At 35.7% G+C, this 25,594-nt stretch overlaps 1 protein-coding gene across 10 annotated transcripts in view; it reads right to left on the bottom strand.

Annotated features, from left to right (window-relative positions):
* rapgef2 (Rap guanine nucleotide exchange factor (GEF) 2) overlaps positions 1-25,594 on the bottom strand; it is a 388,985-nt gene that overhangs the window by 22,524 nt on the left and 340,867 nt on the right. For 6 of the 10 annotated variants that reach the window (XM_039750324.1, XM_039750318.1, XM_039750320.1 and 3 more), the window contains 11 exons: positions 23,859-23,967; positions 22,606-22,852; positions 21,962-22,119; positions 17,720-17,734; positions 16,027-16,267; positions 13,984-14,367; positions 9,468-9,679; positions 7,138-7,261; positions 6,246-6,269; positions 2,051-2,274; positions 1,356-1,532 (listed from right to left, as the gene is read on the bottom strand). In XM_039750324.1, the coding sequence (XP_039606258.1) occupies positions 1,356-1,532; positions 2,051-2,274; positions 6,246-6,269; positions 7,138-7,261; positions 9,468-9,679; positions 13,984-14,367; positions 16,027-16,267; positions 17,720-17,734; positions 21,962-22,119; positions 22,606-22,852; positions 23,859-23,967 (1,915 nt within the window). The remainder of the gene's footprint in view (positions 1-1,355; positions 1,533-2,050; positions 2,275-6,245; positions 6,270-7,137; positions 7,262-9,467; positions 9,680-13,983; positions 14,368-16,026; positions 16,268-17,719; positions 17,735-21,961; positions 22,120-22,605; positions 22,853-23,858; positions 23,968-25,594) is intronic. The other 4 variants (XM_039750319.1, XM_039750322.1, XM_039750321.1 and 1 more) reach the window with 3 other exon arrangements.

The following is a 25,594-nucleotide window of genomic DNA, read 5'->3' as shown; positions in this document are numbered from 1 at the left end:
GCCAATATTTGCCAGTTTTGAGTCTTTATCACTTTCAGTACTAGAATGTGTGCTAGTTAAGCTGATGTCACATTATGTGACTTCTAGTTGTTGGGTATGTCAGACTTGCAAAATGAAGTTGCTGATCTTGTCACCAGACCATTCCAATTTACATGACTGAAAATTGCAGGACATGTCACATTTTGTGTCTACATGCTGACTTTCCAGCACAGTTTAGCTTGCCCCTTTTTGTGACAGCCAACAACGCTCTGCCTGATGGCGGCGGTACTGTATGAAGGGTTAATAGGTATGGCAAATTCTGCTACAACTTTGTCCATTTTTTTCTCCATTCTGTCTTAGTATGTTAAACATGAGATAGACATATGAGTTTTCATTCTGAGTGCTAAAACACCACACTATACCCTTTTCCAACAAAGCTAAATCCTGAGCTGGGTCGCGAGTGGCTGGAGTCTATTTAAGCAAGCATAGAGAGCAAGGCAGGAAAAATCCAATGACAGGGTGGTAGTTCATCGTGGGTTGAGCACACACAAAGAAACACTCACATTCACTTGGGCAAATTTAGTGTCACCAATACACCTAGCCTTCATATCTTAGGACTGTGGGAAGAAACCAGAGCACTTGGAAGGAAATCCACAAAGAGACAGGAAGAACATGGAAAGTCCATGCAGGACAACCAAGGACAGGACCTTTGGGGTCCTTACTGCAAGGCAGCAGAGCTACCACTGGACCATCATATTGCCCTGTCCAAAACACCCATATTCTTTATTCTTTGTCACTGCACTATATGCCTTGTACTTCTGAATGACCATTCATTGGTTGTCAGCTCTCATGCATACAGAGCCTGCCACTATGACTACAGAGCAGGTGACGGACTGAGCTGCTGTGATTGTCATATTATGCAACTGGCTTCCCGGCCTTATGACTCGCTAAGATTATGTAAATGAAGTCTATGGCTGGAAAGGTCATCCAGTGTGTCATGGCCTTTATGGTAGATTAAACAGAGATCAAGTTTTGCAGATTCAGTAATATGACCATGATAATATTTTTAATTAGGATTTTAATCTGTACAACCAGAGATGTGCAGTTAATGTTCATTTTAAAATTATAATAGCCAACATCCACTACTATGACAATCAAATATGTTACTATCTTCATCGTTGAGCTTTAGTGTCCAATTTCAGGGTTTATCCAGGTTTGATGGTTGCCCCACAAACCTTTTCTCTCATTCTCCACCCTCTGGAGTCAGACCCACAATGATCCACATGCCTCGACATATTCTTAAGGCTAAATTAAAATGCATGATCCATTCTGAAAACAAATTCATTCTAATATTCTGCTGAATTTTTATCACTTACCAAATGGTGGCAGATCTTTCACTGGTACCTTCTTTCGAGAAGGATAAAGTGAAACAGCTGGAACCTGAAGTGCTTGAATTCCTTTTTGCTGCTGCTGCGGCTGCTGGTTAGCTGCTCTAGGAATGACAGGTGATGTATCTGACTTTCCACTCTTCTTGTCTCCTGAACTTTTGGGCACTATTATTAAGAAAGAAAAACAAAAATTGTACATTTAAAAAGAAAATGCACAATTGAAGTCATAGTGCTCCCCGTCAGTAAATGTGTGTCTTGAGTGGAGGGGAGTTGCACAGTATAAAAGTAGGCTTGGGGCACATGGAAGCCCTGTCATTCAATAATGTGGATAAAAAGGAGGTTCTAAGGGGCAGTAAAGCAGTGGTACATTGCCAGGGTTTTCAAAGAGGTTCATGTTTGATCCTACAAAAAGGGAAAATACAAAGTATGACTGTCTTGGCAAGCATTTACTGCAACAGCACACAAGGGCCTACTATTTTTATATCTGGGCTCATAATTAAGAGTTTTAGGGGGGCTGATCATTTAAGCAGACATACTAGTTGTAAGGGCAGTCTTAGTTCTTAAAGAATCCATGATGTTGGCCAAGGTAGAAACCAAACAAAGGGTTTATGAAAGGCACCAAATACTTTAGATGGCAGGAGTGTGTAGAGTGGATTTTGGAATCATTGCAATAAAAGACTTACATGTATTGGTAGATGGCTCACACTGTAGAGAGATGGTATGCAAGTAGTCCTCATTAGTGTCTAAATTCAAGGTGGACAGGTATTGTTTGACCTTGCGAGCCATTTGGGCATCCTCATACAATTTTTTGGCATTTAGAAATGAACTCCGGCGAACACGCTTCTTGTGGCCTCCAGACTGACTCACATCCAGCACTGCTGCATTTGTGCTTCCTTGACTCAGGGACCTACAGTGAGGGAAGAAGAAAAACTAAAGAGGATGCAAATGCACTTAAGCCTAGTTCTTATAGTGCGGCATAGAAAGTTTTAAACATGCACCAAAAGTTACGCCAATCTCAGCTCACAACATTCCATGCCTCATTCCAAGAAATCAAAATACAAATAACAGTTAAGTTATGAGACAGGTAAAGGGAAAGACAGGAGTATACTGGAGTATGCTTTAAAAATATATGCAAAAATGCATGTTGAAATACCTTTTTAAGATTCACAGGTTCTCTTCTAAAATCCCAGTAATGTGCCAGTCAGTAATTTTCATAGTATTTCTTGACATTAATGAGGTCATTATGAAATGAGTAATTATAGTGTGTTATTGTGTTATGGATGAAAACTCAATCTGCATTTCAACAGGATTAGTGAATAATTTGAGACGGCTGGCATGACTATTTAGGACAATTACATGGTCAGCAGAATTCAGAATGGTTAGTCTGCATGGATTTCTCAGAAACCTGTAAACTGTCAGCTTGTTGCCCTAAAATAATAGAATTGCAACTGCAGCATTGCTTTTCACTGGAAAATGATTGTGGTGTCAATTCATACATCATAATACAGAACGTCAATTGAATTATCTTATTTTAAATTGTAAACATGTAATCAATAAAACTTTCAGATAATACTACTACTTATTTAACAATAAATGTTACATGTGCTTTTTAATAAGGAATTTTCTAATACAGTAAAAAGTGGCAAAAACATAACTACTCCATTTTGTTTAGAAATGCTACAAGTGTTTGAGAGTAGTAATCGACTGAAAATTCCAGCATAACTAAATTGATGGTAGGAGTGGGTGGTATGGCTTATCACTCTTGGCAATACAGTATTTTTAAATACCAGGCTCATTTATTAACGCACAGCTCACATACTGTACAATCGATACACAAAGACATACAGTACCTTTAGGACACTAATATAGGGTGGTCCAGATCTAATTACGCAATTTCCATTACGCTATAACTTATTAAGTTTATTAAATAGAAAAATCACCTGAAAAATCCCAGACCATCGAGAAGAGTGCGAACTCATGACATGAAGAATCGCCTTCGTGCCGAACTGGAATCATCCTTGCATAAATCAAAGTCATCCAGACGATCTGGATCTGCATAATTAGATCTGGACCACCATGTACATCAACACAGAGCCACCTTTTCCATTTTCTTTTCATATTTTGCGATAGACCCTGTTTAAGTTTTCCTCTCATTTTTAGCACAATAGTAGCCAAAAGAAGAAGTAGTAGTAGTAAAATGGTTCTGTCGCAATCCATACCACGAGTAGGAAATTTATCTGGTATCAAATGGTATATCACCCACTCATAATTAATGTCATTCTCTTTTTCACTGTTAAAAATTTTCATTAGAAATGTACCATTGTAGGTAATGGTATTATTTGGAGCAATGGTTATTTGTTTGTATATTTAGACATATTTTTAAATATCCCCAAATCAACTGAAAGTCTCACATAAACTGTACGAGAAGGCATTACACTGCTTTGAAGCTACACAAGTTGTATATGTTGCATTCCTAAATTAAACAGTACTACTTAACGCAGGACTTACATGACTAGCTTATTATGACACTAAAGATCAGTAACAAATGTTGAATGTAGACTTGGGATGGACAGAATAAGCAACACTTTCAGAGCGAACGGTTTACAGAACTAATGTTGAACCTGTGTAATAGATCCTGGCGAAAAAACCCGTTTTACTCATTCAAAACATCATCCAATTCCTGCTGTGCCTCAAAGCTGGTCACACAGCTCTGATGATGGAATTTCATTTTTTAACTTCTAATCACTTTTCAAATGAACTAAAATAATAAATATAGAAGCAACTGGTAACTACAACACACCAATGAATTCAGAGTCTACAATTAAAATGAGTCCAATGTATTCCGTGCCCATCTGGCTATTTCCACACTTTCATTAAAGAATGGCGTTTTTATACAAAAATGATCTCTGTCCACACAAGTGTTTTATGTCATTTATGAAATTATCTCTATCCACACTAAAATGACTGAAAATGTGTATGACGTAGGTGCTTGCTTACACTGGGAATGTGTGCTTCAGTGGAAAAATCCTTCAAGGGATGGTGACACTGCTGGCCACGTGATTTATTGCAAAACTGTAACAACCTGGCAAGTTATTTGCCTTTTGTCCAGAAATGCAGCATTCAAACCATAGAAAATATATATTAGATGCATAAAGGTAAGTAACTCTTCTATGCCATATGTTGGCATATTATTTTCTTCCATGAAGGGTGACCAACCATAGAATGAGGCATTGTAATCAGCAGGATCCAAGCAGGGAAGGTTTACTTAATAAACACAAATAAACCAGAGCATGATTTGAGTCTGCATTTTAAAAAGTCTACATTTTCGCTAGTTCACATTGCAATGGCAAGACAGTGTTTTAAGGAGTATACAGCTCTGGAAGGCCTTTTCAAAAGTCTCCATTTTCAAGTGTTAAAAATACAGGGGTAGTATGGATGAAAAATGGAGACTAATGTTTATCTGCATTTGTTATTTTTTTAGCTAATAGTATTTATATTGAAAGGTACTCTGGCATCATGACTAGCTGCTGACTCAATGCTCTAGTAAACTAAATTTAAATCCCTGCCCAGTCACTTGCACATACTCCCCCATCTCCATGAACTTTTATTTTTTCTTGTTACTGTATCACTGAGTGTAAGAATGACTGGAAACTCAAAACTCTCCTGGTATGAGTGAATGTAGCAGTGTGTGTTTAAATGTGCCCTGTGATGGACTGGCATTCACTTTAGAGCTGAATCTTGTTTTTTGTTCAGCCATGTGGGTTGGATATAGGCTCTGGCTGCCTGTGTCCCTGAACCCCAATTAAGTTTCTTCGACTAATGGATGTATATATTCAAAGAAAGTTACATTAACGAAAATGAATCCTTTTGTATTCAAATTGTATATAACGAAAAGTATAAAATGAATATTGTTTAGGTAAATCAAAGCAAAATAAAAATTTTGCGTCCATCATCATGAATGCTTCTACTTAGCATATGGCATATGAAAGAATAACTGGGACTTTTGTGCAAGAAACAGGCTTTTCAGCAAAATTCTTGAGAACGTAAAACATGTCAGAATCACCCAAGTACACAGAAACGTTCATATAAGTCATTGACAAATTTCTCTAAACAGTAAACGCACAAACTATGAATGATGCTGTATTTTTAGGCCATGCCTGAGAAACTAACATAACTCTATCAACACTAGAATGACACTGTCAATCTTTCAGGTACAAAACATTCAAGTTTATTCATAAAATAAATTTTAGAAATTTTGGTTTAATGGTATTAATGCTCTAAACAGTGTGCATGAGTATTCCATTCATAAATATGTGTATGTGCATATTAGTTGCTGGTTAGAACAGAGGATGCACACCACACACAATACCTTTTACCATATTTTAACATGAATATTTGAGGAAAAAAAAAGATTTTTAACAGAATGCTTATTTGACTAGAAATAAGAGTGCACCATTTCTTTCATTCTGTAATCAACTTGTTAAATTATGTATGCTCTTTATTTCCCTGTAGCACTATATGATATTGTGTAGCTCCTGTAATTTAAGGTTTTTTCAATTTCCAACTTTTTTAAATCTAATCATGACTGTCACCAGTAGTGTTTTGAACCTTACAAATCAAAAGAAAGAGAGGAAGAGCACTCAGCTGACAGAAAGTAAGTCCTATGGGGAAGGGAATGAGTTAAGTAGCAACAGCAACATTAAATTCAATTTCACTTTAAAAAGGCTGCCCAACATATTTGCCAGAGCAGAGGTTAAAACTAAAAATAATAATAGTATATAGCCAAAGCTTCAAAAAATTAAAAACGGCAAACAGGGACGGGTAATGCAAATGAAAAAGAGCATGTCATCAGAGCGAATTTATCACTAACAGACTTACCCAAGACTTCGCCATTTCTTCTTCCTGTAAGTGAGAGCCATGAACAGTGAAGCATGGGTGTAGGACGACAGACAGACACACATACAACGACAGACGGGGGGAGAGAAAAAAGAGAGAGAGAAAGAGAGAGATCTTAAGCTTAAGACAGGAAAGATCAGAATTCAAGACGAGCAGTTCCAGAGGTCCATGGACATGTATACAAATAAAGAATCCTGACACTGCAATTAATTGCTTTCCAGTTTGAAATTCAGTTTTTAAGGGATTTCAGAATTTAGCAAAGCAGGGTATAAATCTTTGCAAAGCCTCGGTTCACAGAAATGCTGAACTCAAGCTGAGCCACCACTGAGGGGCTTAAATTACACTTAACATAAAACAGTAGAAGCAACAATGTTTCTTAATCTCATAGCAGAGCAGAATGAAACAAAGGTCAAGCACTTATTAAAAAAAAAAAACAAAGTGGCATTTGACAGAATTCATGTGTATTATAAAATGTGCAGGGCAATTTAAGCTGATACAAACAGAACAAGATTTGCTAGTGAATATTTAATGATGGAAACTCATTGGCTAAAGGCAGCTTGCGACAACCACAATGCCTAAACAACTTTATGCCAATTGAGACCCTTAGTTACTTCAATTATTCCATTAAATCAGGGAATGAGGCTCATAATGAAAAAGGACTACAAAAACAGTAATATATTTTTGATAAATACACATAAGGTAATTAATTAAATTGTAATACTAGCCAACAAAATGCAAAGCTTTTAATGAAATGTAAACTACAACATACTGTGCCCCTCAACGACCCAAACAAGCTAGTATACTTCACTCTAAGTTTTAATAACAACTAAAACAGTTTATAATGCAGACATCCAGTTAAGGTTGACAGACATACCTAGTTCTGAACATCAAAGCAGGATCCATGTTCACTGAAGCCATGCGGCCAACGTGGCGTATCTCTTTTGCAATCATTCTTAGCTTTTCAAAATTCACCAGGCCATCAACTTTTGAGTCATTGCCTAAAAACATTAAAAAGAAATAATTAAAAGAATAAACAATGTAATATATGTGTTCTGAGTTTACCACATTACTGCCGTCATACATAACATACATATGACATTATGACTGCCAGGTTTGTCAAGTTTGTTGATGGCACTGATGTGATAAGCCTCGTCCCCAACAACAATGAACAGGTTTACCTGGATGAAGTGGACAGTCTGCTTCACTGGTGTCAGGACAACATTCTTTTGGTGAATGTCATCAAGACTAAGATTTAAATTGTGGAATTTGGGAGAAAACAGCAGGGGCACCACCACTCCCTCAGCATTAAACAGCACTCAAGTGGAGAGGGTGGGCAGATTCTGAAACCTTGGTATTTACCTTAAAGAGGACCTTACCTAGTCCAAGCACATTGACACCTTGATGAAGAAGGCATGACAATGTCTTTGCCACCTCGGACGTCTCAGAGATTAGGCTACCCTCACAGATACTAAAGATTTTCTATAAATCCACCACTGAAAGTATCCTAACAGAAAGTATTGCTTTCTGGTGTGGTGTGGAAACAGGACATAGCAAGACTGCAAGGCCCTGCAGAGACTGGTGTGGTCAGCTAAATGCATTACTAAGCATGAACTCTATAACTTCCAGGACATCTACACCAAACAATGTCGGACCAGGGCTAAGAAAATTATCAGAGATAACAGCAATCTCAACAACAGCTTCTTGTCTGTGCTATGGTCAAGGAAATGTCTGAGGACGAGTTCAGAGAGGCTGAGGAAGAGCTTCTGTCCACAGTCCATACACATCCTAAATTAATACAGTGCTAAGGGCTACTTAATGCCACACTGATAATTCTACTAAATTAATTAATTTATATTTTACAACACTAATATAATGCTGTCATTGCACATATTGATATTTATAGAGTTGAGTGATTATTATTTATTTTGTTTTTAATTTCTTCAAATGTACATTCTTGGAATTCAGCAACTAGACATTTCACTTCATAATGCACTATGTATAATTGTATGTGGAAAATTTGATTTGACTTGATTTTGCATGCAATTTAAAATAAAAGGGCCAATCAAACAATAATAATAATAATTAGCAGAAATATTAATAGTTTGGAAGCTTTACTTTAAAAGTGAAAAGTGAAGCCACTGTTAGATGAATCCATATTACTGAATTGTAATATTTCTGAAGATTTCCAATGAAATTAAAATATATAAAAAAATGCATTTTTTCAGTCTTTTGCTCCATTACATTTAAATTGTGATTTTCATACAGCTTGTTTTAGAGTAACCCTGACTAAAAAGTATGTTTAGTAGTACTATGTTATACACACCGTATGTCTGCCTTGTATACTCAGCAAAAAAAGAAACGTTCCTTTTTCCAGGACTGTGTATTTCAACAATAATGTTTTAAAAATCCAAATAACTTTACAGATCTTCATTGTAAAGGGTTTAAACAATGTTTTCCATGCATGTTCAATTAACCATAATCAATTAATTAACATGCACCTGTGGAATGGTCGTTAAGACCTTAACAGCTTACAGAAAGTAGGCATTTAAGGTCACAGTTCTAAAAACGCAGGACACTAAAGAGACTTGTCTACCGACTGTGAAAAACACCCAAAGAAAGATGCCCAGGGTCCCTGCTCATCTGCGTGAACGTGCATTAGGCATGCTGCAGGGAGGCATGAGGACTGCTGATGTGGCTAGGGCAATAAATTGCCATGTCCGCACTGTGAGACGCCTAAGACAGCGCTACAGGGAGACAGGAAGGACAGCTGATCATCCTTGCAGTGGAAGAGTCTGGATCTCAATCCCATTGAGCACGTCTGGGACCTGTTGGATCGCAGGGTGAGGGCTAGGGCCATTCCCCCCAGAAATGTCCAGGAACTTGCAGGTGCCTTGGTGGAAGTGTGGGGTAACATCTCACAGCAAGAACTGACAAATCTGGTCCAGTCCATGAGGAGGAGATGCACTGCAGTACTTCAAGCAGCTGGTGGCCACACCAGATACTGACTGGTACTTTTGATTTTGAGCCTCCCTTCATTCAGGGACACATTGTGAAACGTTTTTAGTTTATGTCTTATGGTGTTGACTCTCTTAGTGTTCATACAAATATTTACACATTAAGTTTACTGAAAGTTAAAACAGTTGAAAGTCAGAGGGCATTTCTTTTTTTGCTGAGTATATATATGTATACTGGGTAGAATCATACCTTCGTGCAGGAATGTCAGGTCCTTCTTTATCACCGGAAAGAGAGGAATGATAGGAGGTTGCAGATTTTGGCTATTGAGGACATTACGATATTTGGCCATGTTTCTCGAGGGATCAAAGAGGTCTTGCAAGTCTTGAAACAGTTTCTCATACTTGCTTGGAAGCTTTTCCCAAGTACCACGTAGTCTTGATACTGGAGATAAGTTCAGTCCACTAGAATTGAAAGAATAATATATTTGAAATAATTTAGTAATTTTTACTTTAATGGTCACAGTATTTTATTAAAGAAAAAAAATGCAAAAAAATAGTAATATTGAAAAAAAAATAAATAAATAAAAATTGTATTTCTCACAAAATAAATCATTCAGAACAAGTATACACACACACTATATATATATGTGGTTAAAATTTATGCATAGAAAAACTTTCTGGCAAATAAACAATTTTCACAGCTATACTGCCCAATAGTAAAAGTACTACTGCAAGGGTAAATGCACCTGAACTGATGCTGTATGCTGATGTTTTTAACATATACAGTACAATGAAAGTGAATAGGAATACTGTCAAGAACACAAAACAGGAGTATTACTGGTGTTAAAATTTAAGTCTTTAACTCTGAGTATTTAACACTTAAATTATGAGCACCTAAAAAATGAGAACAATTCTGAAAATGTCTTACTTTAAACTACCAAGCACAATGCTACTTGTAGAAGGTGTTGGGCTACTCAAAACCTGCAGCTATTCTGAGCAATTAGTGCCATGTGCAAGCATATAATAGTTTGTTAGAAGTGTTTAAAATAAAAAAACTGAGAGGCAAGCATTCTTAAAAAGCTGGACAGGTGGGCCTGGCTAGGGAAGTCTTTCGGATTTGCTGTCATGTTTATACCACTAATTGTACTGAATATTACTTTTAATAATATGCTACACTGCATTAGAAAAAAAGCTGGCAAATGTTAAAGGGACAAAGGGTCTAATCTTATGCACTAATCTCAGTTGCTTACATGTATTTGTCCTCCATAACTGACTGCTCCTTCCTCACATAAGCTACTGTTTTAGATTGTGACCCGCTGCACAAAATGACTGAGTGCCAAGAATTTGCTCATTGTGTATTTCTTTAATTTAAAACAATTATTTATTGCTCCAACAGCAGCGCAATATACAGTAAATGTGATGTGGACAAAGTTTTCTCTCCATTTCCGGTTAGCACACACACGTTTGTGTTCTACCCTTTGGCTAAAAGATGTTTGCTATAAGATTACACTTACAGTTAGATACATTATTCTATCAGAATGCAGTTGGTTCAAATTAACTGTGGAGTTTCAAGGTAATTATATAAAAGGTCTTTAGGAGTAAATATTTGACTATGGAAGTAGGAAAATAGAAGAAAGCAAAGCACTTCAAAACCAGTGTGGTGCCTGGGGCATATGGTCCATCTTCCCCTAAAAACAATATGCTGTGCATAGCTCTTTACCATAGTCATTACTACAATTTAAAAAAAAAAGAAAAAAAAAAGAGAGAAATGAACCAGATGTTCTTGCTTATCCTCCAATGATCAGGCTATACTGCATTAAACAAATGTATATTATTTGGGTGTAAATACACCAAATGCACTTCTGAGTCACAAATCAGCTTTTTCCTTTTTTGATGAATCATCAAAATGTATTAAAATGAAACACATGTCCAGCAATACAGGACTGATTTGAACAAAAAACAAATTATTATTCTGAAACCCTGCACAGTTTCTCAACTAGTCTGAAATTGAAACAGAAATAGCAAACACAATACACTGAAATAATCTGCAGTCTAACAAACCTCCATTATCACTTCTCTGACATGTTGAACTTTTCATCAGGGTCATATTTTACGTTTAAGTTGAAATGTATTCTTAATGGGCTATAATAGTGTTCTTTAATTTACAGTCAAGATGCAGAAGACAGGAAGATATGGAAAAAGATGATCATCTGTGGCAACCCCTAATGGGTGCAGCAGAAAGAAGAAGAAGAATTTACAATCAAATATACAAAGCAACATCCATCCATCATCCAACCTGCTATATGCTAACTACAGGGTCACAGGGGTCTGCTGGAGCCAATCCCAGCCAACACAGGGCGCAAGGTAGGAAACAACCCCCAGGCAGGGTGCCAGCCAACCGCACGGCACACACACACCAAGCACACACTAGGGACAATTATAAGCAGTACAATAGTAACATTTTCTGCCACGCAGTGCCAGTATGATAAGTTTAAATACTTGGTGCTCTTTTTTAAAACGTTTAATTACATTTTATTCCTGATAGATACATTGCGAAGAAAAGTACTAATGTGTGAAAGAGTAGAAAATATATTTTAAATATAATGCACTAGAAGCAGTGTTGGCACTGCAGATGAGTGGTGAAAAAACTGAGATACAGTAGCTCTCTGAACAGAATACAGACATCACTTACCATGAAGTACACAAAACCATACATACAGGTGGAGCCAGCAACACACCAAAGGAGGTGGAACTATTTTTTTAGGGTGCTTATTTTTGATCATTTCTCAAAAATATTGTCAGTATGGGTTCTGGCCTACTGAAAATAAAGGTGGTTCAAAAAATGGATGAGTAAATTACTGTTTACACTTCTATAGTGACCTGGTAAATGCATAAAGTGGATGGAATTTTAAAATAATTATATGACTAGGTCTTTGTGTGGATATTTTGAGCACCTTTTTGCACTGTGTATAATATATTCAAGTGCAACTAACTTCAAAATATGGATATTAACAGTGATAATTTAACCATTAGTAATGATGATGCTATAACCACTGACACAATCCAAGCTCACCGCCTCCGTGTAAGTACTACAAACAAACATCACATCTGCTTGACTGGATGTTTGATTCTTTATGAGTGACAGTGCAGGCTATACAGTAACTAAATGTACTAAATGAGATTTTCAAAATGAGTACTGTGATGATGCGTTTAGAAAATAACTCTCCTGTTCTTTTAAAGCAATTAGCAGACTTTTTCCTGCACAGAACTTTCTTATTTTCAAGCTGACTTCTAAGGGGGAATTATTCTTCTTTTGCAATTACAACACAGCCCTTTTATATAGCTGATCGCGTATGGAATCCTGCCCAGTAATTACAACTTCCATTTCTCCATTTCTAACAAGACGTTTTCTAGGGAGTCTAGTAGTCTCGAATTAATTAGTAATTATTATGTCACAGTCCTGAAGGAGAGGAGGAGGAGAATACATTAAAGTCAGTTTGAGAAATTAGTTCTACAGAATCATCTGAATACAGTTATTAGTTCCCTGGCTAAGTTAATTGATTCATTGCTAATCTTTTATATTATGAAGTAAAAAAAACATTTTTCAATCAGCGTCTGTGAATAAGTTAAATAAAAGATTAACATTATAAATAGGAGTGTTAGGCACCATAATGTGTCGATCAATTTGGGAATACTAGGGTCAAAAAAATTTAAATCCCTAAATATTCAGTAAATAATTTGTTCACCTGATTTTCTACTTTCAAATCAGTTTTTTGGTTTTTACCATATGTCTGTCTTTAATCATTGCATAAATTATGTGTGTGCACAGAAACAAGAAGGGTTTTTGGTAAAATAATACGCGGCACACATATAAAACAATCGTTACAATTTTAAAATTTGCTTATCTATACATTTACTAGCACAAGTAGTATCTTTATCCATTTACAAACTAGTATATGTGATAATAGGGCATGAAAGAAGTTAGGTTTTATCCTTCTGTAAATAAGACAGACATTGATACCAAAAGATGAAAAGACTGAAAAGAGAGAATTTCCATGAATCCACCATGGCTCAACTCTCAATTTAATTGAACTACAGAATTTTGCTTTGTTTTGACTGATTCACTTATACCTTTTAGGTACCAAGTAAGTGATTATAAAAAAATTAAATAACTTATTTAAAATTTTACAGCTTGCTGTATTTAAATTAGCATAAGCTATATAAAAAGCACGTGACTAAATAAATAAAACAAACAAAAATAGTTTTTTCATTAAATTCTCACCATCCTTTATCTATATAAACAAAATTATAAGCTGTCTGTTTGGTCACTAACTGCGCAAACATAAGAGCCAATTTTCACTAAATTCTCCATGTGAGTGGCCATTTGTCCAATTTAAAAGCCATTCTATATTTTATATTGGGGAGAGGGACAAACCAAAAACTAATGACATGAGGACTACAATTCCCTTCAGGCAGCATGAGTGCACTGGGAATGATGGGAGGGCAGGGTACAGTTAACAGAGTGCTCAAAAGTTGGTACCAGCTAAAGCATAATCTCATTTAAGAGCACAAGAAAAACTTTTTCTTCTTATTTAATGGCTTACTGGATTATAGCTTTTGCTCAAAAGTAAAGCCTTCGGTTTCATCATGGATTTTGTTTAGCTATGCAGAATTTAAAAAAAAAAAAAAGTTTTTTTCCCCTTGTTTATTTATACCTGGTCAAACCCAGGTGACAAATACAATTCAAATGCCAGCTCTCAACCTACCTGATTATTGCAAACATAGAATTAAAGTTCTTGCACTCTCTACAATGCAATGCAATTTTAATGAAATGCTTTATGATCTTCATTCTCTTTAGCTGGTTTGGCTCTCTCACAATTTCTGAAGCCACCCAAAAGGTCTCTTGGTTGATGATTTCTTCAAATTTCTTGAGATTAACACAGCCAATCTTTGACTTGAGCTTAAAGAGGTCATCAATGTACTCCGTGGGCTCAATGTTACGGAAGAGTTCAAAATTTCTCATGGACAGCTGAGTAGCAACCTCCACAGTGCTCAGCTGCAGAAGTGAGATGTGACTTTCTCTCAGCAAGTCCTGCGCATCTTCATCAGAGCACAATGTCTCTGTTTCCATGTTGTTTTTCAGATAGTACCTATCAAGAAAAAAAAAAAAAAACAATTTGAACCATGTTTTGTGCATTCTCTTTAAAATGTTGAACTACAAACAAAAACTAGTCCCTTCAACTAGAACAATATAAACTTATTTTCAAATGATTAATTATTTTATTAAGCATGTTTAATAAAGAATCACTATATTGATGGTAATTTATCAGTTTTTTTAAGTTTTTTAACTTACTTTAAAAGTGTAGAAGCTATTTCCCAAAGAAATATTGGTATGAGTGGCTCAATAACAAGCCACTGTACCTAGCATAAATCATCAATTAACATTCACTTAACCTCTACAAAATTTCATTCAGCTGAGATTTGAAGGTCTCCAAAGTCAAATCTATCTAAAACAGTCAATGGAAATTTATTAAACATATACCTGTTTAAAGGAAAATGTTGCACTGTTTGTGTCAAATTTACCCTTAACCAGCCTCCATCTGTATGGCTGCAGGTAAATAACTCATTTTATAGTAAGTGCTGATATCCACCATAATTTAATTGATAATTTTCTATCAATTCATCTACAACGCTTCTAATCTTTTAATTTGCTGGAACTTCTCCAGTGTTCTGTGATTTCTGAAAAATTGCCTTTTTCTTTTAAAATAAACATTTATTGCTTTGGGAGGCACAATGGTGCAGGTGCAGCACTGCTGCCTTGTAGTAAAGAAACTAGGGTTCACTTCTCGGGTCCTCCCTACATGGAGTTTCCATGTTCTCCATGTGTTTGCATGGGTTCCTTCTGGGTGCTTCAGTTTTCCTCCCACTGCCCAAAGAAGAGCAGATTAGGTGAATTGGTGACACTAAACTGTCCATATTGTTAAGATGGGGTTTGTGCGCGTGTTTGCCCAGCGATGGACTGGTGCCATGTCCACGGTTTGTTCTTGCCTTGCCTATGCTAGCTGGGATAGGCTCTATCACCCCCCCATGGCCCTGTTCAGGACTAAGTGGGTTAGAAAATGAAACAACATTTATTGCTTTAGTATATTTTTCTTAACTTTAGAAATTAAGAGTTATTGTAAACAAACCTAACTGGCATTGATTAAATCTTTAATATACTCATTTTTAATGAAGGATTTATTTTTTAATTAATTTCTCTGATTTTTCAGTCTTTGAAATTACCGTTTTCCTACATTCACATAATGACCTTCCAATAATAGACCAAAGCAAGGAAACTGAAAACTTGTGTTAGGTTAATGGAATATGCTAGGGTGATATAACATAATAATCTCAAAGCAGTCAAACTCAGGGCCTACTCATGTGCACACAAATTCACAAAGGAATTGCTATTTGTCATAACCTGCATGTCTTTCGAGACAAAGATGGAAAAACCAGGACTGATGGAGGAAAATCCACAGGGAGTATATGCAGACTCCTCATGGACAACAACAAGGTGTTGAATCGGGACACTAATCACTGTGCAACAATGTCTCACTTGTTTACTGCTTACATTGCACTACAATTTAAAATATTAAGCAGGTCAACTTTTTGTAGCATTTATAGCAAAACAAATGTTGTACAGTTTAAAAATGATCTTATTCAAATCTAAATGAACATTGCCATACATCAAAAGTCCTGCTACCTGAATGCTTAACTTCACAGTTAAAATGCAAATAAAAGTTTCAGCCTTTGAAACTGCCAACTTATACCTTCCGCTGAGTTGTATTCTGTCTGCTAACTTTGACAGCTGGTCTGGAAGACGGCGCTGTTTGATGACACCTTCCGGAGTGACTGAAACTTCACAGAGAGAATAGGCCTCGGGAGCGGCAGTTAGTGCAAATTCTCTGATGGCCTGGACCACAACTTCCTTTGCTGTTGTGTCTTTGCTGATCATTATATAACGACTTTGCTGGTCGGCTTTAAAAACTCTAAGAACTTGATCTGGCAAATCTAATGGAAAAAAAGAAGAAATCACATAACATAGTATAAAATAAAATTCTTCATATTTCTATTAAAAATATACATATCTGGGCCTAATTCATTCACGTGTATATATGTATGTATGTATATATATATATATATATGTGTGTATATATGTATATATAAAAATATATATATATGTATGTATAAAAATATATATATATATATATATATATATATATATATATATATATATATATATATATATATAAATAAAAAGTAGCTTTCTTCCTTAGGATGCTTGTATTTACATGGGCATGTTTCTCCTTTTATTTGTCATATTAAAGATGGAAACTACATTCTAGTTAAATCATTTAAGACTAAAGCTTGGAAACAAATGTGTAAAAATTTGTAAGCAAAGAGTTGTGGGAATGAAGAATAAACTACCAAGACATGGAGTTGAAGCAGAAACCCTGACAACCTTTAAGAAGTATCTGAATGACATATAAGGACATCTTAAACAAATGAGCCCGATGGACAGAATGGTCTCCTGTTGTTTATCAAATTCCTTATGTTCTTATATTCTAAAGCGTAATTGACATAAAACAAAAGGTCTGCTGGGCTGAAAGTAGTGATTAAGTACACTAGTATTGGGTAAGAAAGTGAAACATGTTATCCAATATCAGTTTGTTTAAAAAATGCATAGAGGTTCTGGCCTCCATAACTTTATATTGGAAGAACTGAGCTCAGAAAAATACAAATAATTTCTAAATATTTATGTTATTAAAATGAAATAGATGGATGAAGAGGTAACATGAATGTGTGTAACTTATGACAGTGGGCAAAAGGAAAGTTTAGAAGTGTTCTTCTCGGTACCTTTAGGCTATCAATTAAACAACTGGCAACACAAGGGAGAGCTGATTTAAATTTTACAAAATTATTAATTCAGCTAAAAAGGGAAGGCAACCATGTGTATAGACAGGGAGGAGGTTTTTAAATTTACTTTTGTTTAACAGTAGGAGAATTCAGGAAATATATGTTAAGTATGATAAACACACGCACAATTTTGGCTAACAATGCATCTGTTAACATTAGGGGGTTAGGAACAAATATATATATATTTATAGGAAAAAGAATCTGTTTGCAATTTAATCTATCAAAATGCATCTTTATAAGAGGGCTCTTATTTGAAGCCAAGGCAGGTGCATATTGAGCAGCAGCATGAAAGCAAAAGGCAGAGTTCTGCTCCACAACTTGCAGATTCTAGAAGAGCAAGCTCCACAGGGCCCAAATATGGCCACATGCTTTGGCAAGAAATCCCCTTCCATGATGAAAGAGAAATGTCAGCATTTTTCGGCAGCAGTTCGTCTATGGTGTGCAGCAAAGCAAGCACTACAACAGGGAGCTCGATAGCTAGACAGGTAAGGAGCAAAGCAGACTAAACAATGCATAAACTGGACTGCGCAGTATTTAGATACTCACTATGAGAGCCTGTGGCTGAAAGAGGAGAGAAATACAAATTTAGTGGCATAACAATTTATGTTATAATAAACTAAAGCATATAACCATCAACCTATATGTAGTGTGCTGTGAAAATATTCACATCTTTTAACATTTTTGCTGCTGCTTGGAAAATTAACAAGTTTGTTTCACTTATACAGTAGGAACTACATTTTCAACAATATAATTTAAAAAATTCAGATTATCTCATGAAAAAGTAAGAACATCCTGTAAAATGTTTGTTTTCTTTTTAAACATATCAAGATTTTAACTTTATTTAAACATTATTTTAAAAATAAAGATGATACAATAAAGCACACCTCATATCACACAAACATTTTGAAGTCCATTCTACAACTGTATAATTTACTGGTAAATAAAAATAAATGCAAATTTCACATATGGAAAGAGTAAGTCCATTACTACAGTTATCTCTACCTGAAATATATCAGTTTAGAATCAGGTACACATGATTAGATCATCATTAGAGAGGATTTTGTCTAATCAGAGGTATTTAAACCTCAGACTATTAGTTTGGTTTGCTCTTTGTTGATCAAGTGTGTTACCTAGAGAGATTTCTGAGGCCTTCAGAAAGAAGGCTATAGACGCCTGGGAGTCAGAGAAGGGATTTAAAAAGGACTCCAAACAACTGGAAATCAATCATTCTACTAGTCTACTGTTAGAAACAGGCTGCACAAATGAGGTCTACATGAGAGGTGTGTCAGGAGTAAACCTTTGCTGTTCGGGTAGAGTAAAGTTTGTCCATGAACACTTTGGCAAAGACCAGCACTTCTGGAACAATGTTTTCTGGACAGATGACACAAAAGAGTTATCAACCACAGTACCAGAAGACATGTTTGGTATAAATCAAAGACAGCATTTGCCCAGAAGACCCAGATATCACCTGTAAAACAAATCACCATCATAGAATCCACTAGGAATTATTCACTGCACCTGAAAGTGTTTGAGGATAATGTGAGACCATCATACCATGTGCCAGTAAATACACTAAGGAATAGATGAAAAGAAAGAAATGGATGTGTCTGGAATGGCCAAATCAAAACCCAGATTTGAAACCAATCGAGAATCTGTGCATGAAAGACACCCCTCAGACTTTGCAAAACTCTCGCCCAGCTGATGTTAGAGACAGTAGTCAGTTACATGAAATGCCTACTTGAGGGGGTAATAATAGCTATCAGAGTCAAGGATGAACTTACTTTATCCACAGGCAGAAACAGCATATCTGTTAATTTTTCATTGAATAAATTACTGCAGAATCAAATCTTATTTGTCACATACAAATTAGACATGCAGTACAATGTGTAGTGAAATGCTTAAGTGTGTCAGTGCTAGATCAAATCTTGATATGTCAATGTGTTAAAAAGAAATAAATGGGGTGTAAGAACCAAAACCTTTGCTCGCAACTATCCACAGAATATGCACATTGCTTTAATAAAGAATGCTAGAAAAAGTTAAATGACCTCAGACACAATAAATGAACTGATTTAAAAATAAACAGGTTAAAAATAAAATTTGTTCTGTTGCATAAAATGAATCTGAAGCAAATATGAACATGTGATGAAGAAGCAGCTTCTAAATGGCACCAGGTGTTAAACCAAGGCAGAGAAACAAGTTCAATGTCTTTCAATATTTCAAGGAACATAGAACATTCAATTTACATAATCTGGCAAAAGCAAAACCACTACTTTGATGTCCTGTTGAGGAAACATTCTCACGGAAGCCATGATAAGCAAAAAAAAAAATATTTTCAAAGAACTAAAGAAGTCCTCAAAATTCATTTTGGGAAAATCTGGATTGTTCAATAATTTCAGGATTACTCTGCTAAAAGAGACTGTGTATGAGGAAGGAAGCAACGACTGGAGGACTGACATTTAAGATGAGATGTGTGTTTTGCAAAAACAATCAGTTGAAAGGACATTTTACTGAAATGGAAAAAGGTTGTATGGTTTTGTGAGATGAAAATGGCACTCTTCTGGTCTCATCTCAAAACATTATCAGTGGAGCAAAGGCTTGTTAATGGGATAAAATAAAGGCATCCTCTAGAGAAAACCTGCCCCAGTCTGCCAAAGACCTAGGACTATTTGGCAAGAAAATGACCTTTAGCAAGAAGTAAAAACAATTAACACAGTGACTTGGCAAATAACAGGACTAACTCTGAGCGTCCAAGTGCAGACCCAAACCGAAAAAAAATCTGTGCTAAGCTTGGAGACAGCAGTGCACTAAGACATGCCAGGCAATATGAAGGAGCTCATGCTACTCTGCCCGCAAGAGTGGGCAAAGAGCGCAACATGCAGAGCAAAACAGACTGGCACTTAGTCAAGACTGTCTCTACTGCATAAAGTGATTTCATCATGCAAGACTCAATAACTCTACAGACTTTGGCAACTGAGATTTGATTTTCCTTTCATATTTATTTCAGAATTTAATTGGACATTGTGGAGAAAAGCCAAGCCAAATGACACCTTTTATTGCCTAAAAAGTTTTTAGTTAGCCAATAAATGGTGTCATTTTGCTTTGCTTTTCTCTACATTCATAATGGCTAACACGGTACAACACCCTAGTACTATTGTACATTGTGGAAAATTACCCAGTCAGGGTCAGAATGACAGGTCAGAAGGTACAGTAGAAGGAACCTCAACATTTGAGTCAAGAGTTCCCATATATGCTAAAGGCCCATTGTTATTCACATGGCTTCCCGCAACCTGTAAGAGTAAGCTCGAGATGCCTTGGCCTTTTTAAAATGAACAAAAAGGTTTTAATCCAGAAGGGCAGGGGTAGTTGAGGTAATTTGAAGGCACACTGAAAGATGACAACAGAGATTTCCCTAGCTTGTTTCTAGTGATTCAGGGGAATCACAAACAAATGGTTTCTAGTCATGAATTAAAAGTCCATTCTGGCCAAAGAATCTGTGAACTTGTTAAGGGAAATGCTGGACAAGGGTTCAATTAAGAGGAGGAAGATAAATTAGATAAAGTAAAAACAAGTGGCTAGATGTGTGAAAGGAGTGTGTTTGTATCGTGCCTAAGTGGGTTAGAGACTTCATCTGATAAACCATATGCCAGTTAGTAAGCCCCTTGTACTTTTATTGTTTACCTTTTTGTTTTGAAAAATTTATTTTACCTTCAACACCTCTCTGTTGTATTTTTTAGTTATTAATAATTAATTATTTTTAATTCAAGAACACAGCATAATAATTTCTCGGTCACAACATAAAAGTTAAAATGAGTCAAACATATAGTATACTGAATTATGAATCACATTCTATAATCAGGGTGGCACGGTGGTGCAATGGGTAGCACTGCTGCCTCTCAGTTAGGAGTCCCGGGTTCACTCTGTTATTCTCCCACAGTCCAAAGACATGCAAGTTAGTTGCATTGGCGATTCTAAATTGTCCCTCGTGTGTGCTTGGTGTGTGTGTGTGTGTGCGTGCCCTGCCGTGGGCTGGCGCCTTGACTGGGAGTTGTTTCCTGTCTTGCGCTCTGTGTCGGCTGGGATTGGCTCCAGCAGACCCCCATGACCCTGTAGTTAGGATATAGCGGGTTGGATAATGGATGGATGGATTCTATAATCAGCAAAAAATGAAAAATGCATAAAAGAGTGAAGAATTTCCTAAAGCACTGCTTATTTGTGTAAAAAAAAAAATCTCAATACAATGTAAAATACAGTACAAAACCTGGGTACTTACGGAGAAATCACTTATGAAGACTCAGTAAAAGATGTTTTTGTAAAACTGCAACATATTTCAAATATGAAAATTGCATGATTTCTAAAATTAGGTACAACAATATTACTGTTCAACTGGCACATTCAAAGGCAATCCACGTAATCTGGGATATTTGAAAGGAAGGGACTTTAAAATGGTTTTATATATTTTAGAATATTCTGAAATAAAAAATAGTTGAGAGGTGAGGAAAATTGGGCAGATTTTGTTTAGCAAAGTTTGTAATTTGGAGATAGTGGAAACATTGTGTTGATGGGAAGCTAAATTTGGAGTGTAATTGTTTGTAGGATGCAAAGACATTATTTATGTACAAATCTCTAAATGATTTAATCCTGGAAAAAACAAAGTCCATGGCAGTGCATACTGTAGCAAGACTAATTTTTATGATCTTGCATAACTTTGACAGTTCAACTAATTGGACCAAATACTTAAAATACAGAAAAATAGAAAATCAGTTATAACAAGTTTTAAGTGACAATTACCAGGAGGATTGCTGAAATCCAGTATGCGGTGATGAGACTGAAGGAGGTCAGGATTGCTTGACGATAATGTGCCACTCACAGGTAGAGCAGGAGGGATGTGATTAGACTGCCTCATTCCCACTATGCTGTCATCTTGTGATTGTCCAATTCCAATATCACTACAAAAAAAGAATCACATTTCCAGCTCAATCAAAATCCCAAAGGAGACCATCTCTTTGTTTATATCTACACAATCATTAAGGGGGCTAAAGACATTGAAACAATCAAAAGTTAAAACTGCCCATGCTTCATGCCCTATAGTGGATTAATTATTTTCAAGAAAATAAAGGAATGACTAAAAGGTAACATTAAAAACAATTTACCTTTTTGGGATACTATTTTTCTAGTATTACAGGGTATATGTTACATTGTCGATCAATTCTGGGCTTTATGTTTTACAACTTTCAAAAGAGATGAATTTAACCAGTTCTTAAATAAGAGGATACAAGCACTCAACTAAATAAAATAAATACAAAATAATATATTAATGCATATAAAACTAATGAACTGTCACTTTGATCTGCTCTACTCAAAGTGATCAGAGGCACAAACGTAAAGGAACATTACTATAGCACAATGCGGGCAGAATGTCAATAACAACTTACTTATATGGTCTCTGTGGCAGAATGCTAATCCGGGTCTTGTCAAGGATTTTTTTCAATTTGTTTCTTCCACCTACAGTGTTGGCTTTGCCCTTTTTGTTCGATTTGTCAAGTCCTATAACCTGTTCAACATCTACTGCTAGGTCAGGAATTGAGTGGCGACTAGCTTTCTTAATATCACCAATCTTTGGGAGGTGGGGAGCGCCATTTTTCTTTTCTTCAGCTGGTCTTGCTAGAAGTTCTTTAAAAACTGTTTAAAAATATATAGTTTTAGTTGTAGTTAGTAGAAATCCAGGATGTGTAACCATCCGAGAAGTTTAACTTTATGCTGTTATCTAATTTACAGCTTCCCGATATACTGTAACAGTAGACAAATGGCTGTAAAATACAACACATCTAAAATACAAGTTCAGGTCTGTAGCTCCATTATGACTAGTAAGTTTATTGTCACAGCAAGTGTCACAAAAACTACTCAATACTGTTGAAGGCCTTGTAAATTACAAATATTCAAAACATTTTTACTTAACTTCAATACAATATTAAATGAAATTGGCTTTAATTTGCTTTATATTGAGTACTTACAGGTAAACACAAGAAATATTAGAAGCATAAAAATTTTACCAGTCAGAATACACAGAGAAGAAAAAAGAAAGACAGCAACTCAAGAAATGAAAGCAAATTCTTATTACAGCAATTTCAACTGGCTGCTCAGATAGCTTCTTGGCATTAAATATTACATGAAATAAGTCCTGAATATTTTAATTCCAGGAGCTTCCAGGCCATGTTTAGTATGCAAATACACTCCTGTGTACTCTACCTCCAGACATTATCTCTTGCACACTGAACTCTACAGATTAGGTATGAGTCAACAGACTGATGGTAGGAACAAGACATCTAATTAAGCAAGAAGTTCAAACAAATTAGACATCAGTCCCTTGATTATGAAATAATGTGCAAAGAAATCCAGCATAGAGAAAGGCTGTCTACAGCTCTGGTGGAAACACTAATTCAGAGAACAAAAACATTTCAATAATGGGAAAAAATATATTGTGAACCCACTCTTTAAGTATATACCGTATACACTGGTATTTAATGCACATGTAGGGATTTGAAAGTGCAAAATGACGTGTAAAATATTTCAGTGTCAATTGAGAATATTTAGTACCAAACGCTGCATTATGAACTTTACTAAATAAAAAAAACAAGACATTTTAATAATAATAGTAAATTATTAGATTTTGGAAAACACTTCTTACCAAACAAGTTGGTTTTCACAGTGATAGACAAGTGGGTGTTATTCTTTAAGATTTCACTGGCTTTTGAATGCTGAATATTTTCAAAGTTTTGTCCATTAACCTCTAAAATCTGCAAAAGAAAGTAATTCATAATAAAAACACATTCTTGTTTATGTCTTTTTTCAAAAATATCAGGAATAAATCAATCTGTTCAATATTGTTTGAATTATGTGAGAAGATATTTTATTGAGTTCAGTAAATAGATTTTTTTTAACCTTTTCTGCATTTACCAGAGTGGGTGAGTAGCAGCGTTATGGTTTTCTACTAATAGAGGTAAGGCTGAATTATGGAAAAAATATATATTCAAAAAGTGGATGCACATATAAAATTTTGTAGATCAGAACATTACAATCAAAACTCTTTTAAAGCTCTTGGGGCAGGCTCTAGCCATCATGAACCTCAAATGCATTAATCAGGTTTGAAAATATAACCAAGAAAAGACCCACATTTTTCTATTTTTACTATTTTAGCGAAAACGTTATAGGTTGTGCTGGTATGGAAGGAAGAAAAGTGTTGCATTTTAGGATTCAGCAACTACATTAATGATCTCTGGTGTTATACAGTATAATCACAAGTCTCCTTCATGTGACCCAGAATCGGATTAACCGGGTTATAGAATGTTATCTTATGTCTTTTCTTCTATAGTATCATTCTACTTATAGTATATTTGCACTCTCTGTGTACTAAATCTACATCAACCAAAACACACATTCAGGTGGTGAGATGCCACTCTTTACCTTTGACCATCAAGTCTGATATATCCGTGTTTATTAAAAAATAAAAAGGGCACTGCAAGGATCAGGTAAATGCTATCATTAGTGATGAGTGAAACTCCCTAAAATCACTTTGCCTCAAGTTTGTCGAAATCGCCAAACTCAGTGTACTGCACTGAAGTTAATAAGAAAAGAGAAAATGAACTGCTTTTCAGTTTATTATAATGGTTCAATGGTCTTTTAAGTGTCCCTGAATGGTAGCGAACCATCTGCCAATTAGGATGAACTGATTATTGCTGCCAAAAATTTGACTCTATGTGATAAATTAATAGAATTAAATATCAGAACAGCAAAGTTTCTTGCAGATAGTAAGCATGAAGTCAAAGAAGTCACAGATTCCATGGCAGGTACTCAACTCTCTCAAACAAAAAAAGTAAAATTATTTTTTTCGGCAGACATTCTTGCTTGTTTACTGTGAATGCTAAGAAATAAGCTCAACACTAACATGTGGATTCTCCATGCTTTACTGTTTGCATCGACTGCACAGCTCTCTGTTAAGATGTTAAGAGTTTGTCATAAAAAGGTGCACTGAGAAACAACTTTTAAATGAAAAGGGCAATATGCCATTAGTCAGTGAAATGAGTATCAGCAAGACTGAAACTGCATCTGTTAAGAAATGCATGGACGTAGTACGTGTCTTGTTCTCTTGGCAACAGTACAGTAGAAAATTCAAGTCTGGAAATACTGAGGGCTGCAACACAGTTTGCCCTTGAGCAAAAAATGAGGTAGATGGTTCCTTCTAGGAAAATGAAGTAAGGCAGAAATGACCGTCAACATTCAGTGAGAGTAAATACTCAAACTAGTTTGACAGGGTGAAACATACCTGTGAACACGGTTCAACTTAATAAAGGAAGAGGTATCATTTTCTTGATAGTTTAAGAGGGATACTGCCTGGGGTAGTTTCATTCTGAACAATGATGCTTA

The sequence above is a fragment of the Polypterus senegalus genome, chromosome 4 (genome assembly GCF_016835505.1).
Source record: "Polypterus senegalus isolate Bchr_013 chromosome 4, ASM1683550v1, whole genome shotgun sequence".
NCBI lineage: Eukaryota > Metazoa > Chordata > Cladistia > Polypteriformes > Polypteridae > Polypterus > Polypterus senegalus.
Note: the sequence above shows the minus strand (reverse complement) of the source record. Positions and strands in the feature narration are given on the sequence as shown.